The sequence below is a fragment of the Antechinus flavipes genome, chromosome 4 (genome assembly GCF_016432865.1).
Source record: "Antechinus flavipes isolate AdamAnt ecotype Samford, QLD, Australia chromosome 4, AdamAnt_v2, whole genome shotgun sequence".
Taxonomy (NCBI): domain Eukaryota; kingdom Metazoa; phylum Chordata; class Mammalia; order Dasyuromorphia; family Dasyuridae; genus Antechinus; species Antechinus flavipes.
This window is the reverse complement of record NC_067401.1, coordinates 421,968,079-421,989,377: the sequence shown is the minus strand read 5'-3', so window position 1 is coordinate 421,989,377 and position 21,299 is coordinate 421,968,079. Positions and strand designations below refer to the sequence as shown.

At 34.4% G+C, this 21,299-nt stretch overlaps 1 protein-coding gene across 2 annotated transcripts in view; it reads left to right on the top strand.

Moving 5' to 3' along the window:
• The window catches only part of RABGAP1L (RAB GTPase activating protein 1 like), a 689,556-nt gene that overhangs the window by 394,492 nt on the left and 273,765 nt on the right, over positions 1-21,299 (top strand). For both annotated transcript variants that reach the window (XM_051998907.1, XM_051998908.1), the window contains exon 15: positions 18,849-18,923. In XM_051998907.1, the coding sequence (XP_051854867.1) occupies positions 18,849-18,923 (75 nt within the window). The remainder of the gene's footprint in view (positions 1-18,848; positions 18,924-21,299) is intronic.

The following is a 21,299-nucleotide window of genomic DNA, read 5'->3' as shown; positions in this document are numbered from 1 at the left end:
AAACCACAAGAAAGAAACAAAACAAAAAAGATGAAAATAGCTTCAATTTGCTTTCAGTCTCCATAATTCCTTTTCTGGATGCAGATTGTATTTTCTAATCAAAATCTATTGGAATTGTCCTGGATCACTCTATTGCTAAGAAGAACTAAGTCTTAACATGTTTGATCATTACACAGTTTTGCTGTTTCTTTCTGCTTCTTTCATTCAGCATCAGTTTATTTAAGTCTTTCCAGGCTTTTCTGGAATAGCCTGTTTATCATAACAATGATATTCCATACTATCCACATACCACAACTACTTATTCAATTATGCCTTAGTTGATGGGTATCTGCTCAGTTTCCAGGTCCTTGCCACTACAAAAAGAGGTCCTGCAAACATTTTTTCACATATGGGTCCTTTTCCCATTTTGTATGATTTCTTTGAGATACAGACCCAATAGGGGCACTGTTGGATCAAAAAGTATGCAGAGTTTTATAGCTTGTTGGAAGAGGACAGGTTTTTTACCTGAAATTTGAGGGAAGCTAAGAGGCAGAGATGAGGAAGGAGATCATCCCAGGAAAGGGTTCCCTTCAATGGGAATACACAGTCAGTAGATGGAGTCTTTTATCTGAGCAATTCATAACATTATAGGCTTAGAACTAGAAGATCTGATCTTAAAATGTCTAATCTAACATTCTCATTCTCTAGATGAATACAAAAAAGAATAATTTCAGTCTAGTTGGCTCAGTGAATACAGCACCAGGCCTGTAGTCAAGAAGACTTGAGTTCAAATATGGCCTTAGACAATTACTGAATAAGTAATAATGAGGAGAAAAGATTAGACAATATTGTCTCCACAGATTTCTGAAAGCTGAGACACCAAGAAGGAAGTGACATCTATCTTTGTTTAAAAAATACAAATGTTACTCCTCTTTGGTTCTTGATAGATCATTAGGCAAATGGCATATTCCCCCAAGTTACCATATGTGTATATAAATGTAGCATTTTTTTTTCACATAAAAATGTTACTCTCCCCTGTAATGGGCTGAGGCTTGAGTTGATGCACTGAGGTCCCAAGCACATGAGGCTAAATAGTAATTGGACCATACTCTATTAATATATAAGCTTGGAGAAAGAATGGCCCCCACCCACTCTTTGTGCAAGTCCTGATGTGTTGTATAGGAAATGACGATTTTGGTGGGTGGAGGCAGGGGAGTGGAAAAGGAAGAGGAAGGAGAGACTGCTTGCATTTGCGATTGCCACAGCGCTTGCAGCTCAGATCCCCCTCTGTTAGCTGGCTTCCTGTCGCAGCTGCCCATATTGCTATCTCAATCTTTCTTGCCCATATTGCTATCGCAATCCTTATTCACCTCTTCACTTCAATAAAGATTGAAGATTTTTCCCTTAACCTGAATTCCTGACTCCGGCTGATTTTAAATACATGGTCATTACACTCCCCTTTTCTTCTGACCTATTATGCATAAGAAGCTTCCTTACTGGTGAAAAGGATGCATAAATTAAAGAGTTTGAAGATCACTAACCTCAGCTGTCATATCCATCAGGGAAGTCTCTTTGCATATTTTGTATAATCTTTTACTGGGCACCTCATTATTTGGTTGCCTTTTCTGTCTATTAGAATTTACCATAGTGAAAGATTCACTTGAAGAGATAACCATAGGTTATCTCCAGGCCACAATGGGTATTAGAATATTTCATATCGCAGCATTTTATACTGAAACAGTGTAGATGTCAGAGTGGGAAGAATAGCCATTGATCTCATGTCATATCAGTGACCAACATTAATTTTTTTCTTCCATACTAGTTTAAAAGAATCTTCAATATCCTCAATTATACACATTGCAATGGTTGATTCAAGATCAGCTATGGTTTTGTTTTATTTTTTTCCTGAGGCAATTGAGGTTAAGTGACTTGCCCAGGGTCACACAGCTAGAGAGTGTTAAGTGTCTGAGGCCAAATTTGAACTCAGGTCTTCCTGGCTTCAGGCCTGGTGCTCTATCCACTGCACCACCTAGCTGCCCTGAATAGCTATGTTTTCAAGGACAATCCCTTTCATTTGTGTAAATCATCAAAATTGACTGTATTTCTAAGGTTCTTAGATTTAATTTAAATTTCACCTTTGACAGAAAACATCAACTTATCCACTCCTGAATATGAAATAAAAATGAGAAAGATACACTTTCTACGAACTGCTTAAATTGTACTTTGATAGATGATTGAATTGAAGATCTTTTGATGATTTGTTAAATATTGATTTAATTATTCTTGGCAGTCCTGTAAGTAATATGACCTCAGTTTCCTTATCTCTGTGTTAACGATAATGATACTTTTTTCTTTTTATCAACAAATTGTGTCAAGGAAAGTACTATATAAATATGAATTAAGATGAAGAATTTCCAATTATTATTTTTTTCAAAAGTAGTGGGGTTTTTTTGGTTCTTGTTTTGTTTTGTTTTTTGCCTGTCACTATTTCTGATCATGTCTCCAAACTTTTGAGAACTCTTCTCCTACTCAGGGCATTACTAAAATATATTTATCAGTGGTGACAGAGTCTTAGTTTCTTTTTCTGTTTTTTTTTTAAATAGTTTGAGTCTTGCCTTTTATGAGCTGATTTCTGATATTTGTAAACTTTATTATTGTTCCCAGAAAAGGATTTTTTTTGCTATCTTATTATTTTAATTTACATATTAATAAGATACCTTTTATGTGAATCTGTGCTCAGCTGAGAAACTGTAATGTAATTTTCAAATATGGATTTTTCTTCTGAAACTGTAGCAGTGAAAAGGTCAAGTTCTGAGGCTGCAGTGCTAGAAAGAGAATGAATGATTTGTTATGCTATCAAGTGTGCCTGAAGAGATTTAAAAAATGTCTCTAGGCTCTCAGTCAGAAATCCCACAAGAGCTTTTCTGGGATGGCTTTGAACTTTCTTTGGAGCCAATCTATTCTTTTGCCTGGAAGGCTAATTGCAGCCATCAGGCCATTGCTAGGGGAAAGAGAAGAAGAAGGTAGGATTAAAATGGAAATCAAAATGGAAGGCAGAAATAAAAGGAACGGTGCAAATCCTAAGGGTTGCATATTAGGCACTACTTTTGGAAAGTAAAATTAATTTCAAGGACTAGAAGTGAAGGAGCTGAACAGCTTACGCTATAACTGAAAAATAAGGGAATAGAAAAAAATAGTCGGGGTAGGGCGAACAATGGCACACAAAAGATTGAGAAAATAACACGACTTTTCATAAAATAATGTTAATAACTCATATTTTTGTGTCATTCTAAGATTTACAAATAATTTTCTTAACACTGTGGTTTTCAGTACGGGTATACACAAAATCATCAGTTTTCTTCTTAGTTCTAGTACAGATAATTAGCTCTCAGCTATTAGTCAGCATAATCTGCAGTTGATAGGATTTTTATTGCATTTCCTTCTTTTTACTACTAATTAGACTGGAGTAGTTAATGTCTTTTAAATGTTGGGTCCAGCTTCAGGAATATACATGTTCAGATCCTAACTTGGACAAATCGTAGCTCTATGCTGGCAATCGCCCAGCAAACATTTATGAACTATCTATTATACATTAGGTCCTATGGATAAAAAAAACAAAAGAGAAGCAGTCTAATTTTCTATCATGGGAAGCAACACAATTAGATACAAAATGCATAAAAGGCTAATGTGAGATTTTGGGGGACAATGGGAAAGGAACTAATAGTTGGTAGGCTTAAGGAAAAGCTTAATGAAAGAAGATGATGCTTGAGCTGAGATTTGAAGTTCACAGAGGAAGAACTAAGATAGAAAGACAGACACTCTAGCAATGGGTAACTGTCTGTGTGCAAAGATGTGGAGACCAGAGAGGAGAGCTACTTCAATACTAGAAGAAAGCCATTGTCATTGGATTGTGGAGTTTTTGAAGGATAGTACTCTTGTGGTCCAATGCTGACCAGGCCAATCTATCTGCTCAGGTTTGATATTGGAACAATATGAAACACTGGTAGAAGTAACTGTCATGTAGAAAAAGGACATTTACTTGGTCATGGCAGGAGACAGATATTCATCAAGGATGTTCAGGGATTAATTAATTTGAGTTCAGTTCCCCTTCCTCCTTTTGTAATGCCAGAGAAACTGAGGCAAGATAGAGACTAGAGTTTTTAATATTTTAGTAGTGGAGAATTTGGGCTAGCCATACTAGCTGTCTGGCTGGGACTCTTGTCTCAAAGCTTCCAGCACGCAGCATCCAGCAAGTAATTCCAGAGACTTTTATAGGGCTCCAGCTATCAAGGAAACAAAGGTGGGGGGGCGGGTTGGGAGAGTGGAGAGAAGCACACTGGGTGAGTGGAAATTCCGGAAAGGACCATATCTTTTAAATTCTGACAGGTTGAGGGTTAAGAAGATGGTTGACTAAGAGATAGGAGTCTGAGGCAGGAGATAACCAGGTATTTGAGATAAGCCATCTGGAATTTTATAACTCTTTGGAATGTGAGAGTGGCCAGAGCTTTTAGGCCCCAGTTCTCTCAGTCCTAATGGGGCGGGGGGGTGGGGGTGGCCACCAGGGTAACTGAGGCAGAACAATTCAGGGAAACAGGTATTACAATTCAGGGAAACTGAGGCATTACACTTTTACTGTCCATGGGAGTTTGCCAGTCCAGCATTAGCTCCCCACTGAACCTCCAATATGGCCTTGAATTCTTAGGCTAAGAAAATCACTTCGGGGGTCAGAGGCTAAGTCTCTTTAGCCAATAAAATTTTGCGATTGATTATAATACCTTTGTAGGGTATAAGTAGCCCTTGGCTGTTGCTCCTACCACAGTTTTTTCAATAAATCTAGAAAAATAGTAGTCAGTGTTCAGTTCTGCACACATATATTGTATCTAGGATATACTGTAATGTATTTAACATGTATAGGACTGCTTACCATCTGGGGGAAGGGGGTGAAGGAAGGGAGGGGAAAAGTCTGAACAGAAGTGAGTGCAAGAGATAATGTTGTAAAAAATTACTCAGGCATGGGTTCTGTCAATAAAAAGTTATAATTATTTAAAAAAAAAAGAAAAAGAAGAATAGTAGTCAGATTATGAACGGTTTTAGTTGGAAAAAAAAATATTGTAGTTTACCTGAGGCAATATATGTATATAGGAAATTGAGTTTCCTAATGAGGGGATTTGTGGGGTTAGACTTATACTTTAGGGATATCACTTTGGGAGCTATATGGAGAACTGTTTTCAGGTAGGGGAACTTGGAGGCAGGGCGATCATAGTCCAGGTGAGTCGTGATAAATAACCAAACTTGAAGGAGTACTTATATCTGAGAGGAACAAATCAAGCACATGCAAAATATATTTTGGAAGTAAAATTGGCAGTTGGATGATTTTGACAAGGAAGGCTTAGGGCCAATGTGAAAGTTTGTGGATGATCCTTAGGTTGCAAACTTTGGTAAATGAAAGGATGGTGATGCCCTCAACAGAAATAAAAAAGTTTGGAATAAGGACACATTTGTGTGGGGCATAGATAATTCTTTTTTGAACATAGTGACTTTTAGACTCCTACAGAGCATCCAATTGGTGGTGTCTACCCAGAAGTTGTTAAAAAGAGGGTTGGAATTTAAGAGGGACACTAGAAGCTGTAGATTTGGGGAGTCATTTGCATTGAGATGATTGAACCAATAAGACCTTATGATTAGAGAATGTTAAGAAACAAAAGGGCCCAGGTTAGTCTTTTTTTTTTTTTAAGAACTTTTTTTATTATAGCTTTTTATATACAAGATACATGCATAGGTAATTTTTCAGCATTGACAATTGCAAAACCTTTTGTTCCAACTTTTCTCCTCTTTCCCCCCACCCCTTCCCTCAGATGGCAGGTTGACCAATACATGTTAAATATGTTAAAGTATGTTAAATACAATATATGTATACATGTCCAAACACTTATTTTGTTGTATAAAAAGAATCAGACTTTGAAATAGTGTACAATTAGCCTGAGAAGGAAATAAAAAATGCAGGTGGACAAAAATAGAGGGATTGGGAATTCTATGTAGTGGTTCATAGTCATCTCCCAGAATTCTTTCTCTGTGTGGTAGCTGGTTCAGTTTATTACTGCTCTATTGGAACTGATTTGGTTCATCTCATTGCTGAGGATGGCCACGTCCATCAGAATTGATCATCATATAGTATTGTTGTTGAAGTGTATAATGATCTCCTGGTCCTGCTCATTTCACTCAGCATCAGTTCATGTAAGTCTCTCCAGGCCTTTCTGAAATCCTCCCACTGGTCATTTCTAACCGAACAATAATATTCCATAACATTCATATACCACAATTTATTCAGCCATTCTCCAATTGAGGGGCATCCACTCAGTTTCCAGTTTCTGGCCACTACAAAGAGGGATGCCACAAATATTCGTGCACATACAGGGCCTAGGTTAGTCTTGGAGTTCATCTGCAGTTAGCAGAAAACTGAGAAGGAATGGTCAACTAGGTAGGAGAAGCACCAAAAGGTAATAGAATCTTGAAAACCAAGAGAGTTTGTGTAAGAAAAGAGGGATAAAAATTTAGTCAAATACTGTGGAGAGGTCAAAAAGGATGAAGACTGAGAAAATACTATTGTATTTGGCAGTTAAGAGATGGTTGTGACCAGTAAAAGAGCTATTGTAAATATTTGTATCCATATAGATACTTTTCTTGTTGATCTCTTTGAGATAAAAATCTCCTAGTGACATTTCTGGTTCAAAGGATAGAAGCATAGTTTAGTAACTTTTGGGGGATAGTATCAAATTTCCCCAAATGACTAGACCAATGACCTTGACCACCAACAATGTCTTAATATGATTTTCCTCGAATAGTATTGTAAATATATACAACTTGATCAATTCAAAGACCAATTATGAGTCCAGAGGACTGATGATGAAGAATGCTACCTACTTTCTGACAGAGAAGGGATAAATTAGAGAGACATATATTTTTAGACATAGTGAATGTGAGAATATGTTTTGCTTCATTGTATATATTATAAGAGATTTAAAATTTTTTTCTTATTCTTTTCCCAATGGATTCCAATGAAAGGAGAATACATTACATTAAATTAAAATTATTTAAAAAATTAAAAAGAGGTAAATGATAACTTTGGATTGAACTTCAATTTTCAATTAAGTGATGAAGACAGATGCCAAATTGCAAAGAATTGAGGAATGAACGAGAGGAGAGATTGTGATCATAGGTAGAATTTTCTAGGAGTTTGGCTGCAAAAAGGAGGATAGTTGTAGAAAGAAAATGATAGGTATAAGTGAAGGATTTGTTTTTGTTTTTAAGGTGGGAGAGAAGTGGGTAAAATAGAGAAGGAGCAGTGAAGGAGATTGAGGATTTGAAAAGTCAAGAAGTTTGTGTTACTCTGTTATAAGAGATTAAGGGGAAAGGGAGGGGGCTTCAGAGTAAGTAGAGGTACTGAACTTGATGAGGAGGAAAAGTTAGCACCACAGCATTAAAGGAGGAGAGAACAAGGGATTATGTCAAAGAGTTTAATGAAATTAGCGTATTGTGATATAGAACAGTTAGTATTATTCAATCTGTCACTTTAAAACTTTATCTTTAAGGAAATTCTGTTTTTACTTCAAGACAAACAAACAACTATAGGATCTAGGACAAGGAGCTTGTTTTCCTTATCTATAAATAAAATGCACGGACTAAATGCTTCCATCTTCTTTTAAAATTTTAACACACTTTTTTTCAGAAGAAAGATTTAAGCCAACTCTGGAGTATTTATTTATATATATGTAATTTTCTTCCTATCCCTGTAATATGTAAGCTTCTTGAGGACAGAGATTGTTTTCTTCCATGTCCTTGTCTCTGTGTCTAGCATAATGACTCAACAAACATCAGACACCTAAAAAATATGTTTTTGGAGATGAATAAGATGATCACACTCTTCTCTGGAACTCCCTTGTCATTTACTATCCCCTTTATGTAATTTAATGATTTAACATAGGTTATGTTCAGAAAGAACCATGTGTAATATAAAAGCCCAATATTTGTGTTAACCATATAAAACATTTTGTTCTATGATTGTGTCACGTATATCACCATGAGGACAGGGGTCATATCTAATACAGAGATAATTCTTTAGCTCTTGGGCTTCTTTAGGTGTTCTCATTATCCAGACATTTCAGATATCATCTCCTTAGAGCCAGGGCTTGTTCTTCTATATGTTTAATAACATATTAAAGCTATGGTTAAAATTATGTGAATAAGTGTTCTGACATAAATTCTACAGTTCCTCATTAAGATAATTTCCCTTTGATAGCTAACTATTAATATCAATCTGTAAATTATCTTTAAGATGAAGTTTTCTGTTCCTTATAAGATTTTTTAAAAAAAGTATGCTTTAGCTTACTATTAAGCTACTAAAAAGAGCTTTTTCTTTAGTATTATATAAAGGGAAGCATACATCTAGGAATTCTTCCAGCTCTATTAGATAAGAAAATCACTTTTTAAGAGAATATTTCTGAGCACATCTAACGTTTTTTCTTTTCAAGGGCTTAGATTATTCTATATCATTGGGTCTATTTTTAGTGGCTACATCAAGTTCCTTATTTTCCCAAGTATATAGGATGATTTTAATGACTTTTTTTTTTCAAATAAAGCTTTTGTTTCCTTATGGTATTCTCTTCTTTAAAATAATATTATGGTTCTCTGTGGGAGCAGGTTTCTTGTGGAGGTTTTCTGGAGGCAGCCTTAGTATCAGTTCAGATCAATAATCACCCCAAATGCAGCTAGGTGTTAAAAGTTCAGATTTTTTATTGCTTCCTCCAAAATAGCCCGGTTAGTTTTCTTGGTGGCCTGTCTCTCTGCTTGGTTACAAGAGCTCCCTCCGAATGTGTCCAAATCCAAAGGTTTGTTCTTTAGCCTCCAGCCAGCACAAAGGTGGAAAATGGAATGAATCTGACTCCATCTCCGAAGAGGGCTTGTGGGCTTCCTCCCAGAGTGCTCTTCTCCAACTCCTGGCAATGTTCTGAACTAACTAACTGACCTGAAGCTCTAAGAGCTTCTTTATATATGATCTCCCAAAGGTTGACTCCTTCTCTGAGAGAGTGGGATTATGGGATCTGAGAGTGGGATTATGGGTTTCTGATTTGTGAATCTCTTACTGAATACTAACTTGTAAATTTCCCAAAAGTGTGAACTCCAGTGAGTACTTAAATACATTAGTGAGCTAGAGGATTTGCTAAGTACCAGGCTAAATTAGGTAACTGACTTATCACTTTGTAAAAATTCCAACACTTCCTGAAGAATATTTGCTGGTGGAATCATCATCATCTTTTCTTATATTTATTTTGGAATTCTCCTAGTCTTAGATAGCAAAGTCTCTTTACATTACGTGATGAAAAGAAGTACCATTCTATTTTCTAAATGGATTGAGGGGTGTGTGTGTGTGTGTGTGTGTGTGTGTGTGTGTGTGTGTGTGTGTTTACTGCAAGTAGTAACGATCTTATTCTTAAGAAGGCTGTGAACCTTAGAATTGAAATACTATGTCAGACATCCTACCCAACACACACACCCCTACTTTATTATTAGGTCTCTGACAACTGATTCCAAGAGGTATCTGGTGGGAGAGTTGTAATAGCCTCCTTACTCCTCCATTGCCTCACCATTTGTCTTTAAAAGGTTAATAGCAGAAAACTGCCATTTTTCTGATTTTGAAGTATACTTTTGTTTAGTGAAATTCTCCAGTATTTCCTCCATTAATTGCATAAGTTCTATTTAAAGGCATCATTGTATAGTAGAATGAGATTTGCATTTATAGTCAGGCGACTCCTAGGTTCCCTTTTGCCTCTAATGCTTCCTAAATGCATAGCTATGGATAATTTTTTTGAGTTTTCATTTGCCTTGCCTGTACAATTGAACTAATAGTGTCTCTAATACTAACCTCATAAGCTTTTGTGAGTTCCAAATGAGATGTTAGGAAAATATTTTACAAAGTTTAAATCTGTATATCCATTTCAATTGCTGTTATAATTATTATCATTAACATTTTTCAGTTAATAAATCATAAACACAGTCATATGTGGTGTTTTCTATACTCTTTGTCAGTGCTGTATAGTTGGTTTCTTGTTTCCTTCTTGACTGAAATAAATACATGTATGTGCTTTTCTCATAAAGATTTTAAGGTACTTATTTATGTACATTTTTTCCCTCCTATTAGAATGGAAACTTTTTAAGGGTAGGGAATGTTCAATTTGTTGTATCCTTGTATCTCTGGTATGTAGCACTGAATCCAGTATATAGTGTGCATTTAATAAATACCAATTGTAAAATCTGAAGGCAGTTAAAGCACAATAAAGAGACACAAAGTAGATGTAAATAAGCTATATTATATTAACAATTAAGAATCCCTAAAAGGAAATGGCATAAAAGATATATGAAGAGGTGACTAGGAAGGGAAGGGAGTTAGGCCTTTTAGATTGGGAATTTGAGGGATAAGGGGGTAGTCACTCTGTAAAATATTTAGAAAGGACCCTAGGCAAGAGTAGCACAGGATGAGAAGTCATATTTTTTAATTTACAGATACACCAGATAGAAAACAATGGATCAGTCAGTCAAGGAAACAATGGATGGGAAGAAGTATAGGTGAGGAGAGATTATATTTACCCCTTAAATATAAATTCATAAACCCTCCTTCCCCCCCAAAAAAGGGGATACGTTTAGGCCAGCTTGTCCAGGGCTTTAAAAGCTAAAGAATTGTGTATTTTACTTAGAGGTGGTAAAGAGCTGCTAGAATTTGAGTGGAGGTCATGGTCAAACTTGTGCTTTTAAGAAAATCACTTTGAGAAGGAGGTATTGAAGAAGGTGAGATTTGAATGTGGGAGATTAATTGGAAAGCCATTGAAGTCTTCCAGAAGGAAGTGATAGGAGCCTGAAGTAAGTTAATGGTTATGTGAGTAGGAAGAAGGGGTTGAATGTGAGAGATGCTTTAGTGGTATAAATGACAAGATTTGGTAACTAAATGGATGTATGTAAGAGGAAGAAGGAGGATTTACAGATAACACTAGACTTTTGAACATAGCAGGTTAGGAAGAATGGCAGTATCTTGAAAAAAAAATGTACCCCCCAAAAAAAACAAACAACAACAACAACAAAAAAACAAAGTTCAGAAGAAATTTAAAAGCAATTAATTGCTTTAAAGCAATTGAGAATGGGGAAGATAATGAGAATTTTTTTGGATATGTTGAGTTTGAGGGACATCCAATTTGAAATGTCCAATATAAGCATTTGACAATCGGAGATTGAAGCTCAGGAAGGATATTGGGTTAGATATATAGATTTAGGAGTTGTATGCATAAAGATTATAATTAAATCTATTAGAGCTGAAAAAGTTACTGAGTCAGAGAGTATCTGAAGAAGAGGAAGATGTACAGGAACGCTGAGGTACAGCTACAGGAAGAGAGTTTGTTATGGATGAAGATCCAACAAAGAAGACTAGAAAAGAGCTCAGGTAGGAGGAGAACCTAGCACTGTAGATAAGCACCTTATCTTCCTTGTGGACCAGTTCTAACACAATTCCTGTTCCATAGTTCTTTTTTTTCTCAAGCAGTTAGTATACTCTGATCCCAGCCCAAAGTATAGATATGGATGTGGAAATAATAGATTATATCCTATTATGGTGTTGTAAAGCGTAATTGATTGTCCTCATTAATGTAGGAACCTCAAAAAGGAGGGAGCATCTCTAACATCATAGATGGAATATTTGGAAAGTCATCTTGAAGTAGCTGCCAAAACCAGCATCTAGACTAGACTCATAATTGAATAACTATAGTACACTTCCTCTTCTGTCTCCATCTTCTTGCAAAAAATATTCTCTATTAGTGTCCTTGTAGATAATTGCAGTGTATAATTTGTCCTTTTCCTCTGACCTGTTTTTTATACTGTTACCACTAATCATTCATCTGGAGAAACATTTACCAACAAATTTAGAATTTGAAATGGATGGGAGAAAATTGATTGTGCCCTTCATTTCAAAAGTCCTTCAATTCAGACAGAGAGCTCTCTTTCAAATTGCTATATTGAGTGACTAATTTATTGATAAGTGAAGAGAGGAAATGGCGACAACTTTTCTAGGAGTCTGGCTGTGGAAGGGATGAGAGATATAGAATAATATCTTGAAAGTATGGTAGCAATTACCAAGAAATTTTTTTAAATGGAATTGGGAAAATTTGAAGATGTGTGTAGCCAGCAAGGAGGGGATTAGCAGATAAACAGAACGTCTGGATCTTTGTATCAACCCTGCTACTTTCCCTGCCTAAATAATAACTGGCTTTTCCTCTGCCATGAACTGAACATAAGCATGAGCTCTCTTTTATGTATTGTATCCTCATTAGAATATGAGCTCTTCGAAAACAATGTCTATCTCAGTTTTCTGTTTTTACCAGTCATGCTGAGCAGAGTTCCTGGCACATATTAAGTATTTAATGTTATTCTGTTTCATTCTATAATGTACAAGTTCTTAACCTGAGGCCTGTAAATTTTTAAAAAAATAAGTTCCACTGATAATATTTCAGTAATGTATTTCTTTAGTATTTTATTTTATGTACTTAAAAAGTGTCTTGTAAGGAGTACCTAGGCTTCATCAGACATTGAAAGGAATCCATGACACAAAAAAGATGAAGAACCCTATGTCTAGAAAAGAAATAGTGATCACAGAAACTCATCATTTCTTCATCTAAAACAGCTCATGGCATATTCTCCTTATTTCCTTGTTAAAAGAAAGGGTTTAGGGCAGCTTAGGTGGTGCACTGGTTAGAGCACTAGATCTGAAGTAAGGAGGACCTGAGTTCAAATCTGGTTTCAGACACTTAACACTCCCTAGCTGTGTGACCCTGGGCAAGTCACTTACCCCCAATTGTCTCAGTAAAAGAAAGAGTTTATTTAGTGAGAGAAATGATATCTAGAAATGCTTATGATATGACAACAAAGAGTATCAGGAAACCAAGTTTTTAGAAAAATTCATAGCAGGCTAAGAATTGAGATTAGACTGCTAAAGATTTACTTTTGGTGAGGTTAATATATCTCAGTAATCATAAAATTCCTTCTGGTTTTCTTTGCAAGGTTAAGAAGCAGAGGGTTCTTTTTTGCCTCTTTCCCTATACATATATTCTTCCCATCTGAACTCACCCCATTCCCCCCAATATGCTGCCTCTTTCTTTTTCTCTTTCAACTTTTTCTGCCAGTACTATTTCTGGTCTCCCTAATTGGGGTTACTCTTCCTCATCCCTCACCTAGCACTGATTCTGTGATGGTTGATTTTTTTCATTAACATCTTTCCTTATCTCCCTTCATCTTTTATCTCTATTCCAAAGAATTCAAAAGATATTAAATGACTTAGTATTTCTGACCTCAGTATGATATTCTGTTGGTTCTATTGGAAACTCATTGGTAAGCTACAATAATGGGTCAAATTGTTTATATTCAAGGTAAAGTATTCTTGCTAGTTCATTTTTAAAGCTAATTACCTCTTGAGACACCTAATATTGCATTTATAACCAGACTTTGCCATGTAAATATAGACAGTAATGATGTTGATCTCTAGTCCACGTACTCTGAAATCTTATAACATGGAGCTTTTCCTCATACATGACACTTCTTTGCCCTGTTTTAAGCATTTTCACTGACTATTCCCCATTCCTGGAAATTTCTCTTTTCTCATTCTGACTTCTTGAATTCCTTCAAGTTTCAGCTAAAGTTTGTCCCCATCCTCGCCCTTTCTTTGTCCTTCTTAATTTTTGTACTGTCCCTTTAAGGTTTTCTCTAATGTATCTTGTATCAGATGCAGTTAGGAGTCAGGGAAACTTGAATTCAGATCCAGCTTCAGACACTTGTTAGCTGTGTGACTGAGTGAATCACTTAAATTCTGTCTGCCTCATTTTCTGCATTTGCAAAATTAAGTGAAATATAATAGCTTCTACCTCCAATCTTTGTTGTGAGGATCAATGAAATAACCTGTCTTGCTTCCTTTCATGGAGAATCTACATTCTTGAAACAACAGTATAGAAATATTGTACTTTAATCTTGGCATCAACATTTATTTTATGGCAATGTTGTGGGGCCTGGAAAAACTAGTTTTTCCATGTTGTGACTAAGTTGTATGAAGCTTTCTTTATTCACTTAAAATTGAATAAAAATGAGTTTTTAAGCATTTTGATGATTTCAGTTTAGTGTCACTGGATTTGTAGGAGTATACTCCTTTATCATTTTTCCTATATTTGTGACTTAATTCTTATATGAATTATATAAGACATAATTCTTATGTGGTGAAAAAGTTCCATTTACTAAGGCAGATGAGCAACTGCAGTCTTTGAGAGTTGCCTGATGAGGAAAAGGGGGTTACATAGTAATTTAAGTAATTTGCACAGGGTCACATAGCTATTCATATGAGTCACAGGAGGGACTTTTGAACTTAGATCATCCTGACTGAGGCTAGATCTCTCAACACATTATGCCATGCTCTTTCTAAAACTCATTAAAAGTCATTGCAGTTAAAAAAAGCACAATGAAGAATGTCAGACTATTTTTATATTCATTTTCTCCTCTAGGACCTATGTCTTAGGTAAATGTTAAAGCCAACACAATTAAACTTTACCCATGTCTTGTGTTTTAAGGTCTAAGTTTGTCTAGTCAACATATAAATGGATTATACTTTTTATTATATCACATCAAGCCCCCACTGTAATCTTAACTCAGAAATATAAGGACTCCAGAGTACCAACTTCTCTCTAACCAGTTTGTTATACATGCTGAGGATATAGTTCAATTCCTCTCCCCATCCATCTTTCCTTCTTATTGGAATACCCAACTTTTGTTTGTTTGCTTTTTATCTTTTAATGATTACTAAATTCATCAAAATGTGGCATGACTTCTTTAACATATATTTTTCATTTGAGAGGACAAGCCAACTGAACAACCTAAGAACTAAAACATTTTAAAAAGCTAATAGTCAGCTGTAAGCTTACTACCTATTTTCTACCATGAAGTTATCCAGAGTGCTGCATTGCTTCAGTTTGAGCCTCTCTTGTTTGTAAATGGAACAAAGCTCTTCATTTTTAGTTGTATTGAACCTTGCTTCATTACTTCATTTAGTTCTAATATTTGATAACTTTCCTTGAATGTTTTGCAGATAGTGCTCTAGTTCTCAGGTCTTCTCTTCTATATCTATCCAGCCCTTCTTTTCTCCCTGCTATACCTTTTTTTTTTTTAATATACTTAGCATCTTAGTATATCGCCAATAACTTTTTTCTTCCTTTTTTTTTTTTTAAAGCTTCTCAGTAGGGTATAGATGTGTCCATTCTTCAGATTTCAATCTAATGGTTTATTTATTTAGCTAATGGCTCATGTCCTTATTAATGCCTCTTAGCAAATCAAATCTACATTTGTTGAACCTGATTGGGTAATAAATTATGCTTGTATTTATTCTTTGGTTCAAAGCCAGCTGTTGGATTTCCTTTTAAATACTCATTTGATTTGCTCTTGGATCAGAAAGGAATTTAACTCTTCTGAGAAGTTAAAATAAGTGATGAAAGCACAAAGGTCCATGCAGTTAAAACTAAATAATCACAACAGAAACTCATTTTCTTAATCATAGTTTTTTATATTGAACTGTTTTGTAAAGATGAAGTTTGGACCCTCCAGGAGTATATTGGCAGCATGTTAATATATAGCTCTGGTTCATATTTGTTGTGTCATTAATTGATTTAACATATTGTAAAGATACTAATTATGTTAGGCATATTTCTTTAGAATTTGGGGAAATAAATGATCTAATGTTGGCTTTTATTTGGCTTATACTTATTTGTAATTCTATATTTATATATATAAAATGGCCTATATTTATTTGTAATTCTATACAAAAGAATTCTACTCATTTAAAAAAAGTGTCACTAGCTTCTTGGAATTTAGGAAACATCAGAAGATTTAAACAAACAAAAATGAATGAGTGAATGTGTGGTCTATTTCTACACAAACAAAATATCAGAGACAGTTCTCATTATGAAGGAGCTTAATTTCTAATAGGGAAGACTATAGATATAGGGAAGACTATAGATATAGGGGGGTAGTGACAGTGAGAGGAACACTTTGTTTAGAAAAGTGAGATAGTGATGAGAGGGGACATCAGGGAATAGATTGATATACTCTTTTCAGGAACAGAGTTGATTTGATTATGATTCTAGTACTGGAGAGAATAATGTTTACTGTAATAGATATCAACATATGGGCCTCATGATTAATAACTGAAGCAGAAATCAGAAGTGAGAATGGCAGAATGCAGACAGATTGATGAAAAGTAAACAGGTGTGTAGATTTATTTATGAACAGACCACATAGACCTTTTGAGATGGAGTAATTAAAATTAATTGGTATAAATCTATTTTAAGATATCTAGTCACATACAGTAATAAATCTTATTTCATGTAAAAGTAGTTACTCAAAATCACAAAATCATCAGGAGCTGGTTATCACAAGGAAACAAATTAGAAACAAAGGAAAGCAATAGGAGGAAAGAAAAAAGATCTAATTTCATAGAAATTAAGTAGCCTGTGACATAATACATATGAAATCTACTCTATCTGTATCTATATCTGTACATATATCCCTTTATTTGAAACTTTACTAATGTCTTTATATGACTTGATTATTCATAAACCCATAATATTTATATTTGAAATTACAACAGTAGTAGTATAGCTAGTATTTATATAGTGTCTACTGTATACCAGGCACTATGCTAAGGGCTTTACAAATATTATCTCATTTGATCCTTACAGTAATGTTGGAGGGTAGGTGCTATTATGATCCTCTGGTTTACAATTGAGAAAATTGAAGCAAATGGAGCAAAATCACTCGGCTAACAAGTTTCTAAGACCAAATTTGAAATCTGGTCTGTGTCCTAGACCCAGTGCCCTATTTATTATGCCACTTACCTGCTTATAAATAGAAGCAGATACATATGTACAATATTGTGTACATGGTGTACAAGGCTGTTTTGCCTCATTTCAGTTTTTAAAATGACTTATTGTAGCAACTACCTTCTCTATACTTCTCAATTTTGTCACTAGAAAGATGTGATCTGTTATAGAATATAATTTTCAAAATCTTGACTGTCCTCTTATATTTTCAAAAAGCATATTCTCTCTATATTTAGGTAATATTCATGATAATTGCGAATGAGTTGCCATTCTACTTTATTTTGTTCTGTTTAGCTTACCATAAGTAATCACAAAATCCTAGAAACAATCCAGCTTACTTTTGGTTTTAAAAAAACAAACAACCACAGCTGTTTGGGAAGGATACATTTTTTTTTGAAAATTAGGAATCAATTAAGCATGTAATTTAAATTAATTTCTGTTGAGAAGAAAAATAGGTGATGCTTAAGCTGCATTCATTATATGACAGTTGTTAGGTGCCTTCGGCATGAGATAGCAAATCTTATTATTCCCTTGCCATTTGGCTACATACCAAATGTCTTATAGGCTCATTAAAAATTTGTTTGTTCAGAGTATGCATGATGGTGTATGCACATAGAGTATTATATTACTGACTACCATATTGGATGGTTGTGTTTGGAGAAGGACACCTGTTGCACTCTAGTGGTGAGGATTAGTTCTTGAATTGAATTGTAGAAAGACTCATTCTAATACTAAGGCCACTTTGAGATGATGGTGAAAGACAGTGTAAAGATTGCTAAATTTAGAGCCAATGGACCTGTGTTTAAACTATGATTACAATTTACTATCTGGATGAATTTATTAAAGCACTTAACAAACTTTTGATGCCTTGGTTTTTTCATTGTTAAAATGAGGGTGATAGATTCTGTGACCATTGGGGTCTCTTTCAGGTCTAAACACAAATTGGTCCAAAAGGTTTAATGAAGTTTTAAACTTTAGTAACTTAAAAGTTGTTTTTAGTAGTTGTTAAGGTTTAAAACTTCAACATAGCTAGGTTTAGAACCTATAATGGGAAGATTATTTGAAGTATACTGAATGTTTCTGTTGTGCTTGAATCAGTTACTGTGTTTTATATAATTTTAACTTAGAATATGCAAACTTGAATAGGGGGGACCATTGCAGGGGATTCATTATGTTCACTAACAGGGACCTAGCTCTAAGATTTTCCAATTACCCTATATATGATTTTTGAATAGGGCAGAGGGGAAACATCTTAGACAAGCTCATTTTGGAAGGTGAGACCCTACTCCTTCTGCTTTTTAATTGAGCCTTTCCACCCCTTCTCAAGATAATAATAATTATGGTATCTGATACTTTAAAGTTTGCAGTTACTTTATGTTATGTCTTCTGCTCTTTATAGTAGCCCTGTGAGATAAAAATCTCCGTTTTTAAGAATGAGAACAAAAACAGATTACATAATAATCCAGTCATATTGATACAGTAATCCTCAAATGGATCCTAGAATTTGCCAATCCAAGGGGATTGGGTTTTTCTTACATAAGATTCTTTAGTAATTTAGCTACTTGGAAAGTCTCGGAGTTCCAATTCAATTTTTTTACATTGTCTTTTGGGATCTAGAAGAGACTTACCTCTCTTGATGTTCTTATTTATACCTTTGGTATCATTTGAGAATAACAACATTTGTGGTATACATATTGAATTTGAGGAGATGGCATAACAGGAACTAATATCACATTAAAAAAAAAGATTGGCCATTTGGATACCTTCTGGCTCTTCTTTCTCACCATTCCTCCTCTCTCAGCTTCTTAAATGGCCTGGTCAGTGTATTTTAACATTTCAGGTACATAAGAAGACCTTAATGTCAAAATGCATCATTGGTAATAACATTTTAATTTTTGTTTCTCTCTTCTTCTCTTCATCTAGGCTTACTCTGTCTATGATGAAGATATTGGATATTGCCAAGGACAGTCTTTTCTTGCTGCCGTATTATTGCTCCATGTGAGTAAATTATCCTATTAAAAAAATGAAACTACTTTCAAGAACACTCTTCCTTTGTCATTTATTGCCTTTTTCCTAATAAAGATTATATGTAAAATTTCATAATAGGACATTTCCTTATTCTAGCCCAAATTTTTCACACTGGAACTGTTTGTTAAGGGACTAAATTATTGATCTGGAATGATTTTTATTTATTTATTTTTTATATTTTTATAATATACCACACAGTCAGTTTTTACAAAGGTGTCATTTTTAGCTGAGAAATATATCATTTTAATTTCCTATTTAGTTGTCTTCAGATACTAATATCTAATTTTTCTAAATTTTCAGGTCCTTAAGATCTTTCTTTTTGTAAGCTTATTTAAGATCTGAAAGGGGACATAGGTCTCTATTGTGTTTTGAGTTCTATTTCGATTGTAATATGTATAGTGTTTTCTTTAAGAACTAGTTGGAGTATATATGTTTAAGTTATAGTTGTTATTTCATTGTTATTTGTATAGATAATTGTAGATGTCATCATTTATGGTACCTCTGAGCATTATTTTTATGTAGATGTCATTACTTATATCTTTACTTTTCCTGCTTATCTCACCTAACCATGTCTGTTTTTTTTTTCTTAATGTCTTATCGAAAATTATGATTTCTACTTCTGCTTTTTTGATTTCACCTTAAGCATTAAATTCTCCTGATCCTCGTTTTAGTTCTAAGTCATTATGTTTCAAGTATGTTTCTTGTAAACAACATATTGTTTGATTCCATTCTGTTTCTCTCTTCCATTGTATGAATGAATTAATCCCATTTACCTATTGATATGATTTTTAATTGTAAGATTCCTTTCATTATATCCTTTATGCATTTTTTCTTTTTGCCCTAGTACCCCATCTTTACAAAATAATAATGTTCTTTGTAAAGAAAATGCTTTTTAAAAAAGGATTATCTTTAAGTGTCACAATGTATAGAGTTCAGGGCCTGAAGTTAGATTCACTTTTCTGAGTTCAAATCTGCTCTCAGACACTTATAAATTATGTGGCCTTGGGCAAGTCATTTAATTCTCTTTGCCTCAGTTTCTTCATTTGTAAAATGAGTTGAAATAGGAAAAGGCAAAGTATTCTAGTATCTTTGCCAAGACACCCCCAAATGGTGTCATGAAGAGTTAGAACTGAAATGATTTAACAAGTAATCATTAAATACAGTAATGTTTTCATTCCCCTAGTCTTCCTCTTCTCATCTAATCCAGACTCCAATAACTGATTTTTATGTTTTATTTTTCTCCATTTAATTTTTCTTCTCTGTGTGATCCCTTTGTGAATTTGAAGTTTGTTTTGCTTATAGCTACTTCCTCTCTGACCCTGCCTTCTTATAAATTTCCTCTGGTTCTCCCTGTTCATTTCTGTTTCTCTGTTGAAGCATTCTGGCATATGAGGTATTGGTATTTCTGATTGTTTTTCCCAGAGTATCCTTTCTTATTGTGAAATCAGAACACAGAGGAATATTCTCCCCTGTTCTTTGTCAGGCTAATTAACATAGTTAATAAGCTCCAGTGGCTTTTTTTTTTTTGCCTCTAAGAGTAGATATAAAATGCTTTGCTTGGAATTTAAAATTCTTCACAACCTAATCAACTTCTACTTTTCTAGTCTTCTTACACCTTACTACTCATTACATACCCTCCCATCCAATGATATTGGCCTCCTGCTGTACTACAAATAAGACACTTTATTTCTCTGCTTCAGTATTAGGAACACGTGAAGGCTCTAACTATAATTCCATTACTTTGCTATTTTCTCTCTCTCATTATGTGAACAATGAGTAGATTGGGCTTTTACAAGAGTATTATTATTGTGAAATGGCATAAATCTACAGTATTCTAAGTTTATCTTTATTCTAACTTTGGTCTTTTTAATCCTTAAAGAGAAGAGGCGATGGGGGAAGAGAAACAAGTTTTTATTAAATAGTTACTATGTGCCGAGCATTATGCTATCACTTTATAAATATTATCTCACTTAATACTTGATTTGATTGGCTGTCAGTATTATAACCCCATTTTATAGATGAGAAAATTGAGGCTTAAAAGGTAAAGCCATTTACTACAGTTTACACAACTTGTGAATGTTGGAAACAGGACTTGAACCTAGGTCCTCTAATTCTAAGTCCCCAACTACATCGCCACCATGCCATACTTATAAGTTGTTAAACTATACATGAAGCTAATTTTTAGTTATGACCCCCAAGGCAAAATCATGTGCATCCTAACAAAATTTAAACAGATTCACAAATGACAACCAAACAAACATTGTATATGCTTTATGTCTTTTTGTTAATTTGTCTGAAGCGTTTTTCTTTCTTTCTTTCTTTCTTTTTCATTTTTTTTTCATTTTT